The sequence below is a fragment of the Doryrhamphus excisus genome, chromosome 1 (assembly GCF_030265055.1).
Source record: "Doryrhamphus excisus isolate RoL2022-K1 chromosome 1, RoL_Dexc_1.0, whole genome shotgun sequence".
NCBI lineage: Eukaryota > Metazoa > Chordata > Actinopteri > Syngnathiformes > Syngnathidae > Doryrhamphus > Doryrhamphus excisus.
Window position 1 is genome coordinate 38,458,798 of NC_080466.1, and position 13,952 is coordinate 38,472,749.

Below are 13,952 nucleotides of genomic sequence, written 5' to 3' on the forward strand. Positions count from 1 at the left end.
CTATCCCAGCTGTCTTGGGGCCAGGGGTGGGGTGCACCCTGGACTGGTGGCCAGCCAATCACAGGGCACATATAGACAAACAACCATTCACACTCACATTCATACCTATGGACAATTTGGAGTCGCCAATTAACCTAGCATGTTTTTGGAATGTGGGAGGAAACCGGAGTACCCGGAGAAAACCCACGCATACCTGTGTAGTTGGTTTTGCGTCGCACTGTGAGGTTAACGTGGCCCTGCTTGGCCGCCTGCTGCATCAGCTGCACCACCAGTTGGTGCGACTTGCCCACCACGGCCGTGCCATCCACGCATATGAGCTCATCGCCAGACCTCAGTCGGCCATCTTCGTCTGCGGCGCCGTACTTGACAATATGACCAATGTAGATCTAAAACATGGAAGTTCACAATTTTGTTTAAAAATTGCATTATTTTTTGGCAGAATTTGGAAGAAACCGGTGAAATTAAAAATTGGCATGGATACTCACCGGCTCTCCTTCCTCGTTTCCTCCAAGAATTCTGAAGCCAAACCCTGTATCCTTCCTCCAGAGGAAAATATCCTGCTCCTGGAAGTCTGGAACTGGAAGAATTGATAAATTATCATTAATAATCAATTTCCATAAATATATTCCTCTAGTTTGCCAACACCACTTAGTAGAATTCCAAACATAACTCAAGAGAGAAGGTTCCTTAACAACTGCCAAAAATAACAATATTAGACTGAAAGAGCAACGGACTATGTATAATTCAGTAGAGAGCCTCAGTTAAGCTTGGAGTGTTATATGTGTGTGTGTGTGTGTGTGTGTGTTGCAAAGGTGCATGGTGTGCAGCAAAAGAAGCATTGCAGCGCAGCGCACCCTCAGATATCAAAATATATCTAAACTAAACCACATAATTGTGAACTGTCAGTCGTTCCAATCATAAAACCATTTAATTCATTCTTTAATATGATTGAATGTGTTATTTTTTGGGATCACAACAAACTGTGTAAGTTATTCCAAACTTTTGGAGCAGGAGCGTATGTATTTGAATGTATTCGTATAGTCACGGCTGTGCGCACCCCTCATAAAACCGGCAAGGGGGGGGATTTCCTTGCCAAGGTCACTGAAGCCGCTAAGAGGCAGTGGGAAGACAGAAAGCATCGGCACTCTGCTTCCAATCCTTCAGACGACAGCTAAAAATCCCAGCGGGGTCCAGCTAGGGCTTTCAATCTATCACAATAAAAGCGTGGAGCAGAGGGAAAGAGTCAAAGGCTAACTGTCACGATACGCACCCGGAATTATTGAGGGTCAACGTCACACTTAGGCCTTGCTCTATAATTGATCCATGTGCGACGTTGGTATATAATACGAGGAGTGTGGCAAAATGGAGAGTTTGTATACCGTATTTTCCGGATTATAAGTCGCACTTTTTTTCATAAGTTGGCTGTTCCTGCGACTTATACTCCAGAGCGACTTATAAATGAAAAAACTGTTTATGTTACATAAACACTGGACACCTTTTCTGTTCATGTTTATTTTTTGTGTAGCTGAATAACGATTGTGTTAGCATAGCTTACACCTATTCAGCCTGTTCTTGATTATTACATTAATGTTAGAACTTGCCTTCTAAGATGACGTAATGTCTGTTTTGGTCAAGTAGTTCATTCATTCATTCATTCATTTTCTATCGCTTATCCTCATGAGGGTCACGGTGGGTGCTGGAGCCTATCCCAGCTGTCTTCGGGCGAGAGGCGGGGTACACTCTGGACTGGTGGCCAGCCAATCACAGGGCACATATAGACAAACAACCATTCACACTCACATTCATATCTATGAACAATTTGGAGTCGCTAATTAACCTAGCATGTTTTTGGAATGTGGGAGGAAACCGGAGTACCCAGGAAAACCCACGCATGCACGGGGAGAACATGCTAACTCCACACAGAGATGGCCGAGGGTGGGATTGAACCCTGGTTTCCTAGCTGTAAGGTCTATGCGCTAACCACTCAACCACCATGCAGCCCTGGTCAAGTAGTTGCAAAATACATTACCCGCAAAAAATGTGACTTATGTATGTTATTTTTCCTATCTAATTATGCATTTTTGGCCTTGTGTGACTTATACTCTGGAGCAACTTATAGTCCAGAAAATACAGTATTTTGTTTTGGCGCCTGGTCTGCCAGAGAATATGTTCAGTATCACCAACTTATATTTAGCTAGTAATCAAAGTAAAAAGACATTTGGTGACTGACGTGAAAGCCTGTGGCAGGACAGGCGGGCCCGTCTGTTGTGTTTGTGACATGTACTGACCCACTTTTTGCTAATGCATCATGCCCAATTATGCAAATCCACCGCCTGTATGATTACGTCACACCTCAGCCAACCACCATTGCCACAAATACATTGCAGTCCTGTCTAAAGCACGACTAAGGACTCAGCACTAGCGATAATTCAAGTAGTGATTAGGCTTTCATTGTATCTCTCATGTGCTACCTTTTGGAAAATAATAATGATTACAGCGCCGATATCAGCCGTCCACAGCTGCCTGCCAAAAGGCATTTTGACAAAGTAACCAAGGCTCGGCCCCTTCTTTTCATATTCTTCTTCATCCCAAATAACGAAAGGCTTTGACGAAGTGATGCCTTCCAAAGCGATTACATGTTGGGGTTTCTTAGCCCTTGAAGAATGCTGATTTTTCTCCTCCAATTTTGGGGGGGGAACGGAGATCTAAGAGTTTTTTAATTAGAAGTTTCACTGTGCTTTGGTAAGACAAGAAGGGGGGGGGGGGGTATGATATGCAATCCGCTGACATACATACACTACATTATTGAAACTAATTATATATCTATGCATCTGTAAAGTCAAGTCTGGTGTAAACGTGTGGGTCGACAATTGGATCACGACAGCAGAGAGTCCAATATTTAACGTTAATATTTGGTAATGGTTTCATTTCATTTGAACATGCATGTCCAAAAGGAGTAGGAAGAAGCAAAGCTTATTAAATCCTACCCCTCCATCTGGTACTTTTACAATCAGTAACTGTTACATTTGTTCACTTCCTGCTTTCCATAATACAGTTTAAGGTTTTTTTTTTTAATAATGCAATATTTTTTTTAATAATGCACCTAAATCCTACCCCTCCATCTGGTACTTTTACAATCAGTAACTGTTACATTTGTTCACTTCCTGCTTTCCATAATACAGTTTGTTTTTTTTAATAATGCAATATTTTTTAAAATAATGCACCTAAATCCTACCCCTCCATCTGATACTTCTACAATCAGTAACTGTTACATTTGTTCACTTCCTGCTTTCCATAATACAGTTTAAGGTTTTTTTTTTTGTTTTGTTTTTTAAATAATGCAATTTTTTTAAAATAATGCACCTAAATCCTACCCCTCCATCTGGTACTTTTACAATCAGTAACTGTTACATTTGTTCACTTCCTGCTTTCCATAATACAGTTTAAGATTTTTTTTGTTTTTTTTTTAATAATGCAATAATTATTTAAAATAATGCACCTCGTATGAGGTGATATATTTGAAGCAGGTTCTCTTCTACTCCCCAAACGTTTAGACAAAATACAGAAAATGTGTTTGTCAAGCTAAAGTTGGACATCAGTATGCGGTCATCTGCCAACAAAAGCTGCCAGCAGGATTTATTAGAAAGTTACTCACATGCATAAGCATTAATCCGCATCCCAATGCCGCTTAAACCCACCACAGGCCTCCACCAAGCCTACAGACGCATGCAGCGCTCATCCAACCGCCACCAAAAAATATAATACTTACGCCTACTTTCATACATGCTCCTGGACTGGGCCCAGATCTTAAAGGGATCTGGTTTTCGCTGGATGGTCCCGTCGGCCGCCGAGTCTTGGGGTGGGAGGCCGGGCAGGGGCTGAGAAGGCGGCGGGGGAGCAGAGCTCTCGCTAAGGGGGGGTGCCAGGGACGGGTGCAAGGGTGAGTCCGTGTGGGCACTCCGGTGGCTGGAAACGCTGTGCTGGGAGCTGTTCTGACTGTCCTTCCTGGATAATTGCTGTTGGGGAAGCAGATCGATATCGTTTGGCGACAGGAAGACAGTACGATCGGTGCAACGTAGAGCAATGAAAAGAGAACGTTTGCTGTCTACTCAACAACACAGAAGTCGTTTGGGGGAGAATCAGCCAATCAAAGCACCATTTCTGATTAAGAGGGTTCCTTTTAAGGACCAAAACGCCTGTCAAATGCCAACCATTGTCGAGCAGGTGGAGCACGGAGAATAGTCAAGCCGTTTCATTCAGGGAATTATTTCAGGAAGGTGAGAGGAAAATAGCAGTTTCTCATTATTAAAATCATTCAACTGTGGGTGGAAAAAACTGCGTCGGCTTTGTTTAACGCAGGAAATGTAATAAGAGAATCTTTCTATGCAGCTTATGGAGAAATAGTCACACTTGTGGGGTTTAAAATGAAGGCAGAATTTGAGTGGTGGAGCCAGAAATGTAAAAGTCACTATTAAATCGCCACTGGCCTCTCAATAACACGGTCACTTAAGCAACTGCTCAAGGATTTGAAGAGAGCTGTGCCCTGAGAAGGGGGAAGTGGATGCATGCAGTGCATCCCGGAGCTCAAGTACAAATAAACAACACACATTAAAAAAAAAATCTTTTAGGGTTGTATTATTATTCCTTACATTAAAACATTCACATTGCGGGCCGACATACTTCAACAAGGAACTTTTTTGTGAGAGAAAGCCAAAAGACACGACATGAGAAGAAGATATTTTAAGACAGTGATAGCAAGTGACAGCAATTGCTTCTCACTTAGTGTGACCTCCCAGTGCTTTGGATGTAGAGGACAAAAACACACAGTGGAGGGATGGAGGGATGGAGGGATAAAGGGATAGAGGCAGCAAGCCTCAATGCTCTCGTGTATCAAAGTATTTAGCCTGCAGTAATCGGTCATATCTTCAGGATCATTACTGTATGATTACTCTGGAATACATGTTTATTTATCCATCCATTTCCTCACTAGGGTTGGGGGGTGTCTTGTTTGTATTTTAACAATACTATAGAACCTTCATTCATTCATTTTCTTGCAAGGGTGCTGGAGCCTACCCCAGCTGTCTTCGGTCGCCATCACAGGGCACATATAGACAAACAACCATTCACACTCACATTCATACCTATGGACAATTTGGAGTCGCTAATTAACCTAGCATGTTTTTGGAATGTGGGAGGAAACCGGAGTCCCCGGAGAAAACCCACGCATGCAAACTCTGCACAGAGATGGTCGAGGATGGAATTGAACTCGGGTCTCCTAGCTGTGTGGCCTGGGCGCTAACCACTCAACCTTGATTCATTCATTCATTTTCTACCGCTTTTTCCTCACGAGAGGCGGGGTACACCCTGGACTGGTGGCCAGCCAATCACAGGGCACATATAGACAAACAACCATTCACACTCACATTCATACCTATGGACAATTTGGAGTCGCTAATTAACCTAGCATGTTTTTGGAATGTGGGAGGAAACCGGAGTACCCGGAGAAAACCCACGCATGCACGGGGAGAACATGCAAACTCTACACAGAAATGGCCGAAGGTGGAATTGAACTCGGGTCACCTAGCTGTGAGGCCTGCTTCCTAACCACTTGTACACCACATCCATCCATTTTCTACCACTTATCCTCGCAAAGGTCACGGGGGTGCTGAAGCCTATCCCAGTTGTCTTGGGGCGAGAGGCGGGGTACACTCTGGACTCTGGCCGAAGGTGGAATTGAACGCGGGTCTTCTAGCTGTGAGGCATGCGCGCCAACCACTCATCCAATGTGCCCACACTGGAACCAGTGTGTGCACGCTCATATTGCAATTGCTCCTCCACAGTAACATTCAAGTAGAGGTTGCAGACATATTGGGGGACCTAAGCAGGATTTGGCCTGGAGGACCATGACTAGGTTAAAGACTAATTAGTCTTAGTTGGTTAGTGACCCCCTAGTAGCCGCCAGGCACTGAGAAGCCACTTCAATTGCGTAACATTTGATAAACTTTCATAATAGAAAACACTAGAAAGACTCCAGATTCACGCACGCAAAACAGAACGAATGAGAAAATGTAAACACGATCATATCAAAAACAGAGATGACTTGCTGTCTGGTCAATAAGTTGCTTGATAAATGAAGATATCGACCTGTTACATATGCATCTTAGCACTGAACTCCAGCATCAACCACAATTCCTCCGTCTCCACAAATCACACTGGGGCATTTACAAAACATGGGAATTCCAAACATCAGCATGTACAAAGCAACCAGACAGTCATTCATTCATTTATTCATTCATTCATTCATTTTCTACCGCTTTTTCCTCACGAGGGTCGCGGGGGTGCTGGAGCCTATCCCAGCTGTCTTCGGGCGAGAGGCAGGGTACACCCTGGACTGGTGGCCAGCCAATCACAGGGCACATATAGACAAACAACCATTCACACTCACATTCATACCTATGGACAATTTGGAGTCCAGACAGTCATTATATTCTTAAATTACTTCTGTTTATAAAAATAAAAAAAAAACGGTAACTTGACCTTCTTGGGGGAGTGTCAGAGGGTGCCGTTGGGTGGGGAGGGGGTTAGCAGCCCCCAAAATATAACAATTGGGGAAACGCTAATGCAACATTTAACAGTAGTTAAGTATGATTACAAAAAGTGAGCTTCACCTTTGACATTAAAGAACTGATTATTGGTTAACTTATTTTTACACTTGTATGACAGTTGTTCTAATGTTATGTGCGACGTGATTTAAATTATTAACAAATTGAATATTACGTGTCAGGTGTGTTCTGTCCTTTGCTTTTGAAAAACAATATCAAACTGGGCTGAAAGCTTCAAATGCTGCGTACAACCTGACATGTTTTCCACAGTTAAGTAAAAAAAAAATCCGAGGCGTCCTTGTTTGGCACTGAAAGCCAAAATGTTTTTTTTTTATTTTTGGAAGGAAGGGATCATTTACGCTCCATCACACATAATGGCACCCTTGTTCACCAAAGTGGTTGCATTTTTTTTTTTTGGTCTTGTTTGTCTCACTTTGATGCACTCAAAATAACAAAATCCAATTTCCCTTATTCCTGATGGATTTCTTCTATTTGACTCTGTGGAATCATGGCCTTCCCCCTTGTACATCCACAACGACTTCATAACGGACAACTCTTCTGCCAATAATACATTAGCCATGTATACATGGACACAAATAGTCCAATTGCATTTGGTTTATTTGCTCAAACGGAAAGAATGTTACCTTTGTATACACCTCATTCTGAAAGAAAAGTGCCAATCCGAATGAATATATAATCGGATTCACAGGAAAGTCATCAGGGTGCGTTCTTCTATGTTGTGTTTTTCTTCTTCTGTTGTTTATTGGCGGTTGGCAAGCAGATTTCGGTGTGCATTACCGCCATCTGTGGAACAGAATCTAAACCCTTCTATACGCCATTCATAAGTCCAGTTTTTCTTTAAAAATAAAATATATATCTATATAAAACATGACCAGAGTTTAATTATAAATAATAGCAAGATTGAATTTGATCTTTTCCTGTTTAAATTTATCTCGGGTGCTTTCAGAGCATGCTCAGATATGACGTAACACGCGGTTCAAGACATTCTTCGGTTTAAAAAAATGGAGGCGAGCAATCGGCACTGGACTGCTGCGGAAAGTTTGTTTTTGATTCAAATTAAATTTCACGACTGGACGAACAAAAAACTCGCAATATGGAGTTATTCCAACAAGTGAAAGAAAACTCGAGGAAGTCGGTATCACGGGACGTTGATGTTTACGTTTTACTGGGCATGCCCCATTGATTATTCTGTTTGATTATAGCGGAGCATGTAGACAAGAGATTGGAATAGTCCTTTCCATGTATACCATTGTTTTCGGAAAAGTCATTCGCAAAGATTCCATTGGGAAATCGGGAAAAACTCATGTAAACGTGGCTACTGACAGACGAATGGGAGGAGATTGCTAGTAGCACGAAAACAAATTGCTACTTGGTCCTCATTAGGCCAAAATGGATTGTCGGGATGGATGTATTAAAAGGTGTATAACATAGAAACACGAGGCAATCAACGATACAAAACCACCACCATCACCTCTACCCAACACCAACGCTAAAATCTCCCAAAATATCACGACATACCCTCCTAGAGTAATCTCTGTACGGAGGAGCCATCTCAAAATCATCCTAGAAAACAAAAATAGACAAAAAAACACGTCCAGTCAGACACAATCAACAGGGTCCCCGTCATGAAGACGGCAAATATCACAGGATGAGGTCGCTCCTCATGCCGCTATCATACATTCGCTCTCTCACACAGCAAAGCTTGCCACCAGGCGCTCTGCCATCATCACAGTGTTAGCAACCCAGCTCACGGTGCATCAAAGCCCCTCGTCCCAGCACCCCCAACAGAGAGGAGGAGGGGTGGCGGGGCTGTGAAGCTACAGGGATTCCGCCCCCGCACAACATCCCATGTCTATAAACAGAGCCCTGACACCAGCACAAGTTACACCAGAAAGAAAAGACATGAAGCGATAAAAACTATCATATTATTGATATCAAAATGAAGAATAAAAGTGAAATGAAATGATGGTAGAAAATCAGAAACTTACCAGTTTTGGGCTCTTCTTTGCAGGTGCCACCCCTGTTGAGGTCAGAAAAAGAGATAATTAGCAATGTTGCAACATGTAATCCAGGTTTAAGAATGTTTTGGAATTTCCATAAAAAACTGCAAAACAATGTTAGATGAACACTCGGATAAGCTTGCCATCTCCTTCCCTATCCACTTCCTTGCCTGACTGGCATTTAGAGGGGGTAGAGACCGGGGGGGGGGGGGGGGGGGGGGCGGGGGGGGGGGGTGTGCAGGCAGCGCAATCTATCTGCATCACTGCCGCGGCCAGCGCTTGGCTTTGACTGGTGCATCGCAAAAGCGGAGGGGGGCCAGCCCCGGGGGCTAACCCTGTACACTCGCTAGACCCCCGGACGACTGAGGCGCATGCATGCACGCACATGTGTATGTGTGTGTGTGTGTGTGTGTGTGTGTGTGTGTGTGTGAGTTTAAGAGGAGAGGACAGAATCCTGGAGAGCAACTAAGCTGGAGAAAGAAAGAGCGAGCGCAGGAGAGGCGCAGAGAAGAGCTCTGGATATCCTGGCCGTAGCATTACCCATGGAGAAGGAATCCAAGATACTGAACATTAAATTATAGGCAACCGTCAGTTCCCCTCTTACTGAGACCATCTTCCTGCGCCCGCTGAGCGCCACACTCTGCTGTCGAAGGCTCCAGCATCTATAGGCAGTTGGCGCGTCTTCCTCGGCTCTCCCTTTCCAGCTGTCTTTTCCTTTTTTTTTTTTTTTTTTTTTGCTCCCCCTTTCTCTCGCTCTCTCTCACTCACTCGCCTCCTTGCACACGGTCCTGCCTCCCTCCTCTTCCCTCAGCATCATCAGCCTTTTCGCTCTCTCTCTTTTTCACTCTCTCTCGGTCTCCCTCCCTCCCTCACATTCTGGTAAACATCCGTGCAGTTGCACACACCCCAAAGACGGCTCTTAAAATACAACAAAGACCTCTTTTCGTAAATGATCAGTGACCAGAAATATCATTATCAAAGCCCACAAAGGAAAGTGACAGAAAACTAGAATGCTAACGCAAGCCTCCGTGGAGCGTATAAATGGGATCCTGGAACACCATCACTCTGATCTCTACGTTATCCCGGCTGTGCATTTGGAGGTAGTTATGGAAATGAGAACATGTAATAAAAAGAAGAAAAAAAAAACTAGTCAATTAGTGAGGTTCACATGTGGTATATATAGGAGTGTGTTTAATGTATAGCCTGACAGAGCTATAAAGAAATGGGCTGTAGAGTCCTTTAGAGGATTAAATCTCAAGCATTCTCACACACATGCACACGCAAGCAACGCCCCCCCCCTCTGCGATTTATCTCGGAGACATCTGGGTTCTGGAAATGTCTACGTTTTTTTTTTTCTTCTCTTCTTTCCTCCCTTCCCATCATTCCACTTCTGGCTTTTGCTTAATCAATAAGAATTCCCTCATCATTGTGTTAGTGTTATACTATAGCGCTTGCCAAAATGGAATGTATATGTAGATACGCACCGGCCCTCCCTGTGAAGGAGCCAGGCTGGCCTTTGATTATGCCTCATCACTCCACAGTGAGTGATCTGCGGCAGCTGTCAATCAATACTCCTTATGTGTCCCCACCGCTTTCAGTGAACAACATTTAAACTGATTCCGGTTGTTTTGATCCATTCATTCATTCCTCGTTTTTTCCGCTTATCCGAGGTCAGGTCACCAGGGCAACAGCCTAAGACGAGAAGATTCCACTCTCTGTGGATGCTTCATCATCCCTGTGGACGGAGGCATTCCCAGGCTAGAGACAGTTTCTCCAACATGTCCTGGGTCTTCCCCAAGGCACTGAACACCTCCTTAGGCAAGATGCCTGAGTCGCCTCATCTGGCTGCTCTCAATGTGACCTTGGGCTCCTTGTACCCTTTGGTTTAGCGCCATCTTCACTACGGCGAGACCCTGAGGTACTTAAACTCCACTTGGATCCCTAACCTGGAGATGGCAGTCCGCCCTTTTTAGGGGTGAGAACCATGGACTCGGACTTGGAGGTGCTGATTCTCACACAAGCCGCTTCACACCGAGCGACCAAAAGCTGAAAATCACAGCCCGATGAAGGCAACAGGGCTAAATCATCTGCAAAAACCACTACAGGGGATCCCTTCAAAAGACCTAGCGGAGTCCAACCCTCACTGGAAATGAATCTGATTATTGCCAGCAATGCAGACCAAGCTCTGACACCGATCATACAGGGAAGCGAACTATACATAAATTAGTAGCTCCAGTACTCCAGAGTCGGTCCACAGTTCCACGACCAGGTCGAAAATCAGTAAGACTTACCAGTCCCCCTTCCTTAAAAAAATCTAGAGTCGCAAAGTGGTGGTTTTGATATTATGATCATATTCAAATTTGCTTCCATTTCCGTGTTCTTCTGTTCCCAACAAGCGTTCTGCTTGTTGGCAGAAATATAAGGGAGAAAAATAACCGTTCATAGAAAATAATCAGCAGGCACACACACATGTCTCTGAACTATGTGTGTACTATATACACATGTGTGTGTGTGTGTGTGTGTGTGTGTTACTGTTAAATGACGAGCCGGATTGTGTTTGAAGCATCAACATCAAACGATACTGATGATGTTTAAGCCAACCCCCCAGCTCTAATGACATACAAAGAAGGGAGGAAAGAGCAGATGGGCAATCAGCGCCCGAACAGGTCTCCGCTAAACACGTATACTGAAAAAAAAGAGCTGTATTTCTTACAATTTATAAACCAAATGATCTATTATGTGCTAATGCACTAAGCAAGTAGTGCAGCTTGATACAAAAATCAAGGTAAATTCAATAAAAAGAACATAAGACGACCTGGCTGTTATGCCCCTTTGCTTATGTACATGCAGCTTGTGTGTTTTGGTGGAAGTTGGGTTTAATCCAATGCCTCCTTAACTCTCAGTGGAATACAGAATAATATTTTTTTTCATTATTTGATTTTTTTTTCAATGCACCATTAAGAGTGAAAAATGGACTATTCAAAATACAGCACCTACAGGCACCACATCATGTCAAGATCAAGATTTCATTTTTATGATTAATGACAGATATTGAATCATAAAGAATTTCGCTGAACCTGAATCATAAAGTAGCAAAAGGAGGGGGGGTACACAGCTTTGACAGCTTATTTCATTATCTGAGGAAAAAAAAGATGTATGAACACTGGAAACAACAGTTTTCTAACCAGGTGTGAGAATATTTCAGTCAAGGTGTTCCGCCGTTTTGTTGACTTAACTAAAAGCCATTATTAATAAGCCGATTATGATGTCAGCCCACAGTGTCTGGTCTTGCCCATATTGGTTAAAAATCTGGCTTGAAGCAATGGCCTCCAAGAGCAAGGTCCATCTGTCACCATAGCGATGAGTGCCTGGTTACCGCCGGGGGAAGTGAAAGAAGGTCTCCCGGCAACAGTTGTTGTGGTGGGTTATTCACAACTGTACAGTAAAGGAGTGAAAGGCTGAAAAGCCTGAACGTAACAACTGCTGGCTGCTGCACATCCTAATTTAGCTTCCTGGGCGTTGTTGCATGCATAAGCACTGAGAAAGTAACAGCTAAAATATGCACAAAATAGTTCATGGAATAGTCTACTTGCATTTTTATTTGGAAAAAACTTCGAAAATAGTTAGCGGTATTGCGGGCGGGTGGTTATTTTTTTTTTTTTAAAGGGTGAAATCCCCTCCTCCCACACGTTGCTTCAGCCGGGAGACCCTGGTGGAGATTAACAGTAGCGTATCGTCATGGAAACTAAAGATTTACGATTCGCCCAGTAGCTGCGGAGATGTGAAGAGAGAGCGAGCGAGCGAGAGAGAGAGAGAGGTTGGCCTGAAAAAGACTCACCTTGCCCCCCTGTGCAATAAGCAGTGATTCACCAACTCAAGCCTCCAGCATCCAAAAATGAGCAGAGGTGAATTTGCGAGCGTGGAGTGGGCAGGCGGCTCCCCCACTGCTACTTTTTTAGAACCGCAACGCTATTGGTTATGGTGCCATTGGAAGGGTGCAGTCAGCAGAATTTTTAATGCAAAGTGGGCAAGAACAACGCTTCCTGCTCCATACAGCCAATTGATTTCCTGTTTCGGTCTACACCGGGACTCATCATCAACATTTATCTCTTCTAAGTGGATGTTGCATTACACACAGCTCTTGTGAATAGGCATGCCCGTAAATGTACGTTTCTTTATGATGGTTCTAGTCTGTTCACATCGGGTTTTTTTTTACCAGTGAACATGAGCATCTACGGCAGGGGTCTCAAACTCAATTTACTTGGGGGCCACTGGAGCTCGGGTCTGGGTGAGACTGGGCCGCATCAGGTTTTCCAAAAAAAACCAAAAAAAAACGCATTTATTAAAAACAAAAAAATTTAAAAAACTTCGCTTTGGTTCCAATTTTCTACAATAAAAGCTCTGATAAAACATTCCACTGTTCTCAAATATCTTACTTTTTATTTTTCTACACAAAAAAAGATGAAAAATAAATAAACAAATCAAGAATAAAGAAAATCAATCAATCAATCAGTAATAAATAAATGAATATAATAATAATAATAATAATAAAACGGCAAATAATAAAAACTTAAGAAACCACATATAGTTGGTGGGTAGACAAATTATTTTTTCCAGATAAAAATGAACAAAGCATTATTAGAGCCCTGTAGACATGACAAAACACGACTATAGTCACATTTATACTCTTTTTATTTACAACATATTGCGCAACTGCAGGGTCTTGAGACACATGCTAGCTCGCAAACTAGAGAGCTAGCGACCTAAACGGTAGCCTTCAAGTTATTTCCTTTAAACTTAAATAGCCAAAAACTTACCACTTCCACACGGATAGGGAGGATAACTATTAACAGTTATTTAACCTTTAACATGAACATTAATCAAACGTAATAATTTTTTTCTGGGTACATGATACCATACAGCATCCATATCAAACTTGTGCGGGACGCACTAACATTAAACTTTCATATCAAGGCGGGGGCCTAAAACTAGTGCCGCGTGTTTGAGACCCCTGATCTACGGAGTACTTTCTCCGTCATGCTGTACTGGCCTCTCCAAATAAGATCTACACAGACACCGCTCTCCTTTAAGGCGCACATGCAGGAAAGACAAAGAAAATACACATTTCTTTAATCCAGGGTGCAATCAATCTCTTTTAAACTGCACTTAAGGGTAAAGAGGAGAAGTAAACACACATAAGCGTGAGGAAATGCGCCCGGCTGGTGTTATATTGTAAAGGGTACCCCTGAGCACCATACATATAATCCACAAGTCTTTCACTTGTTTTCCAGTAATTAACTCATCAGTTACTCTAAGTTAAAACAACCAT

The 13,952-nt window shown here is 43.1% G+C and overlaps 1 protein-coding gene across 11 annotated transcripts in view; it reads right to left on the minus strand.

Moving 5' to 3' along the window:
- Window positions 1-13,952, minus strand: part of magi1b (membrane associated guanylate kinase, WW and PDZ domain containing 1b) — a 121,749-nt gene that overhangs the window by 16,560 nt on the left and 91,237 nt on the right. For 9 of the 11 annotated variants that reach the window (XM_058080229.1, XM_058080205.1, XM_058080221.1 and 6 more), the window contains 5 exons: window positions 8,612-8,643; window positions 8,142-8,186; window positions 3,770-4,016; window positions 486-577; window positions 194-386 (listed from right to left, as the gene is read on the minus strand). In XM_058080229.1, the coding sequence (XP_057936212.1) occupies window positions 194-386; window positions 486-577; window positions 3,770-4,016; window positions 8,142-8,186; window positions 8,612-8,643 (609 nt within the window). The remainder of the gene's footprint in view (window positions 1-193; window positions 387-485; window positions 578-3,769; window positions 4,017-8,141; window positions 8,187-8,611; window positions 8,644-13,952) is intronic. The other 2 variants (XM_058080213.1, XM_058080249.1) reach the window with 2 other exon arrangements.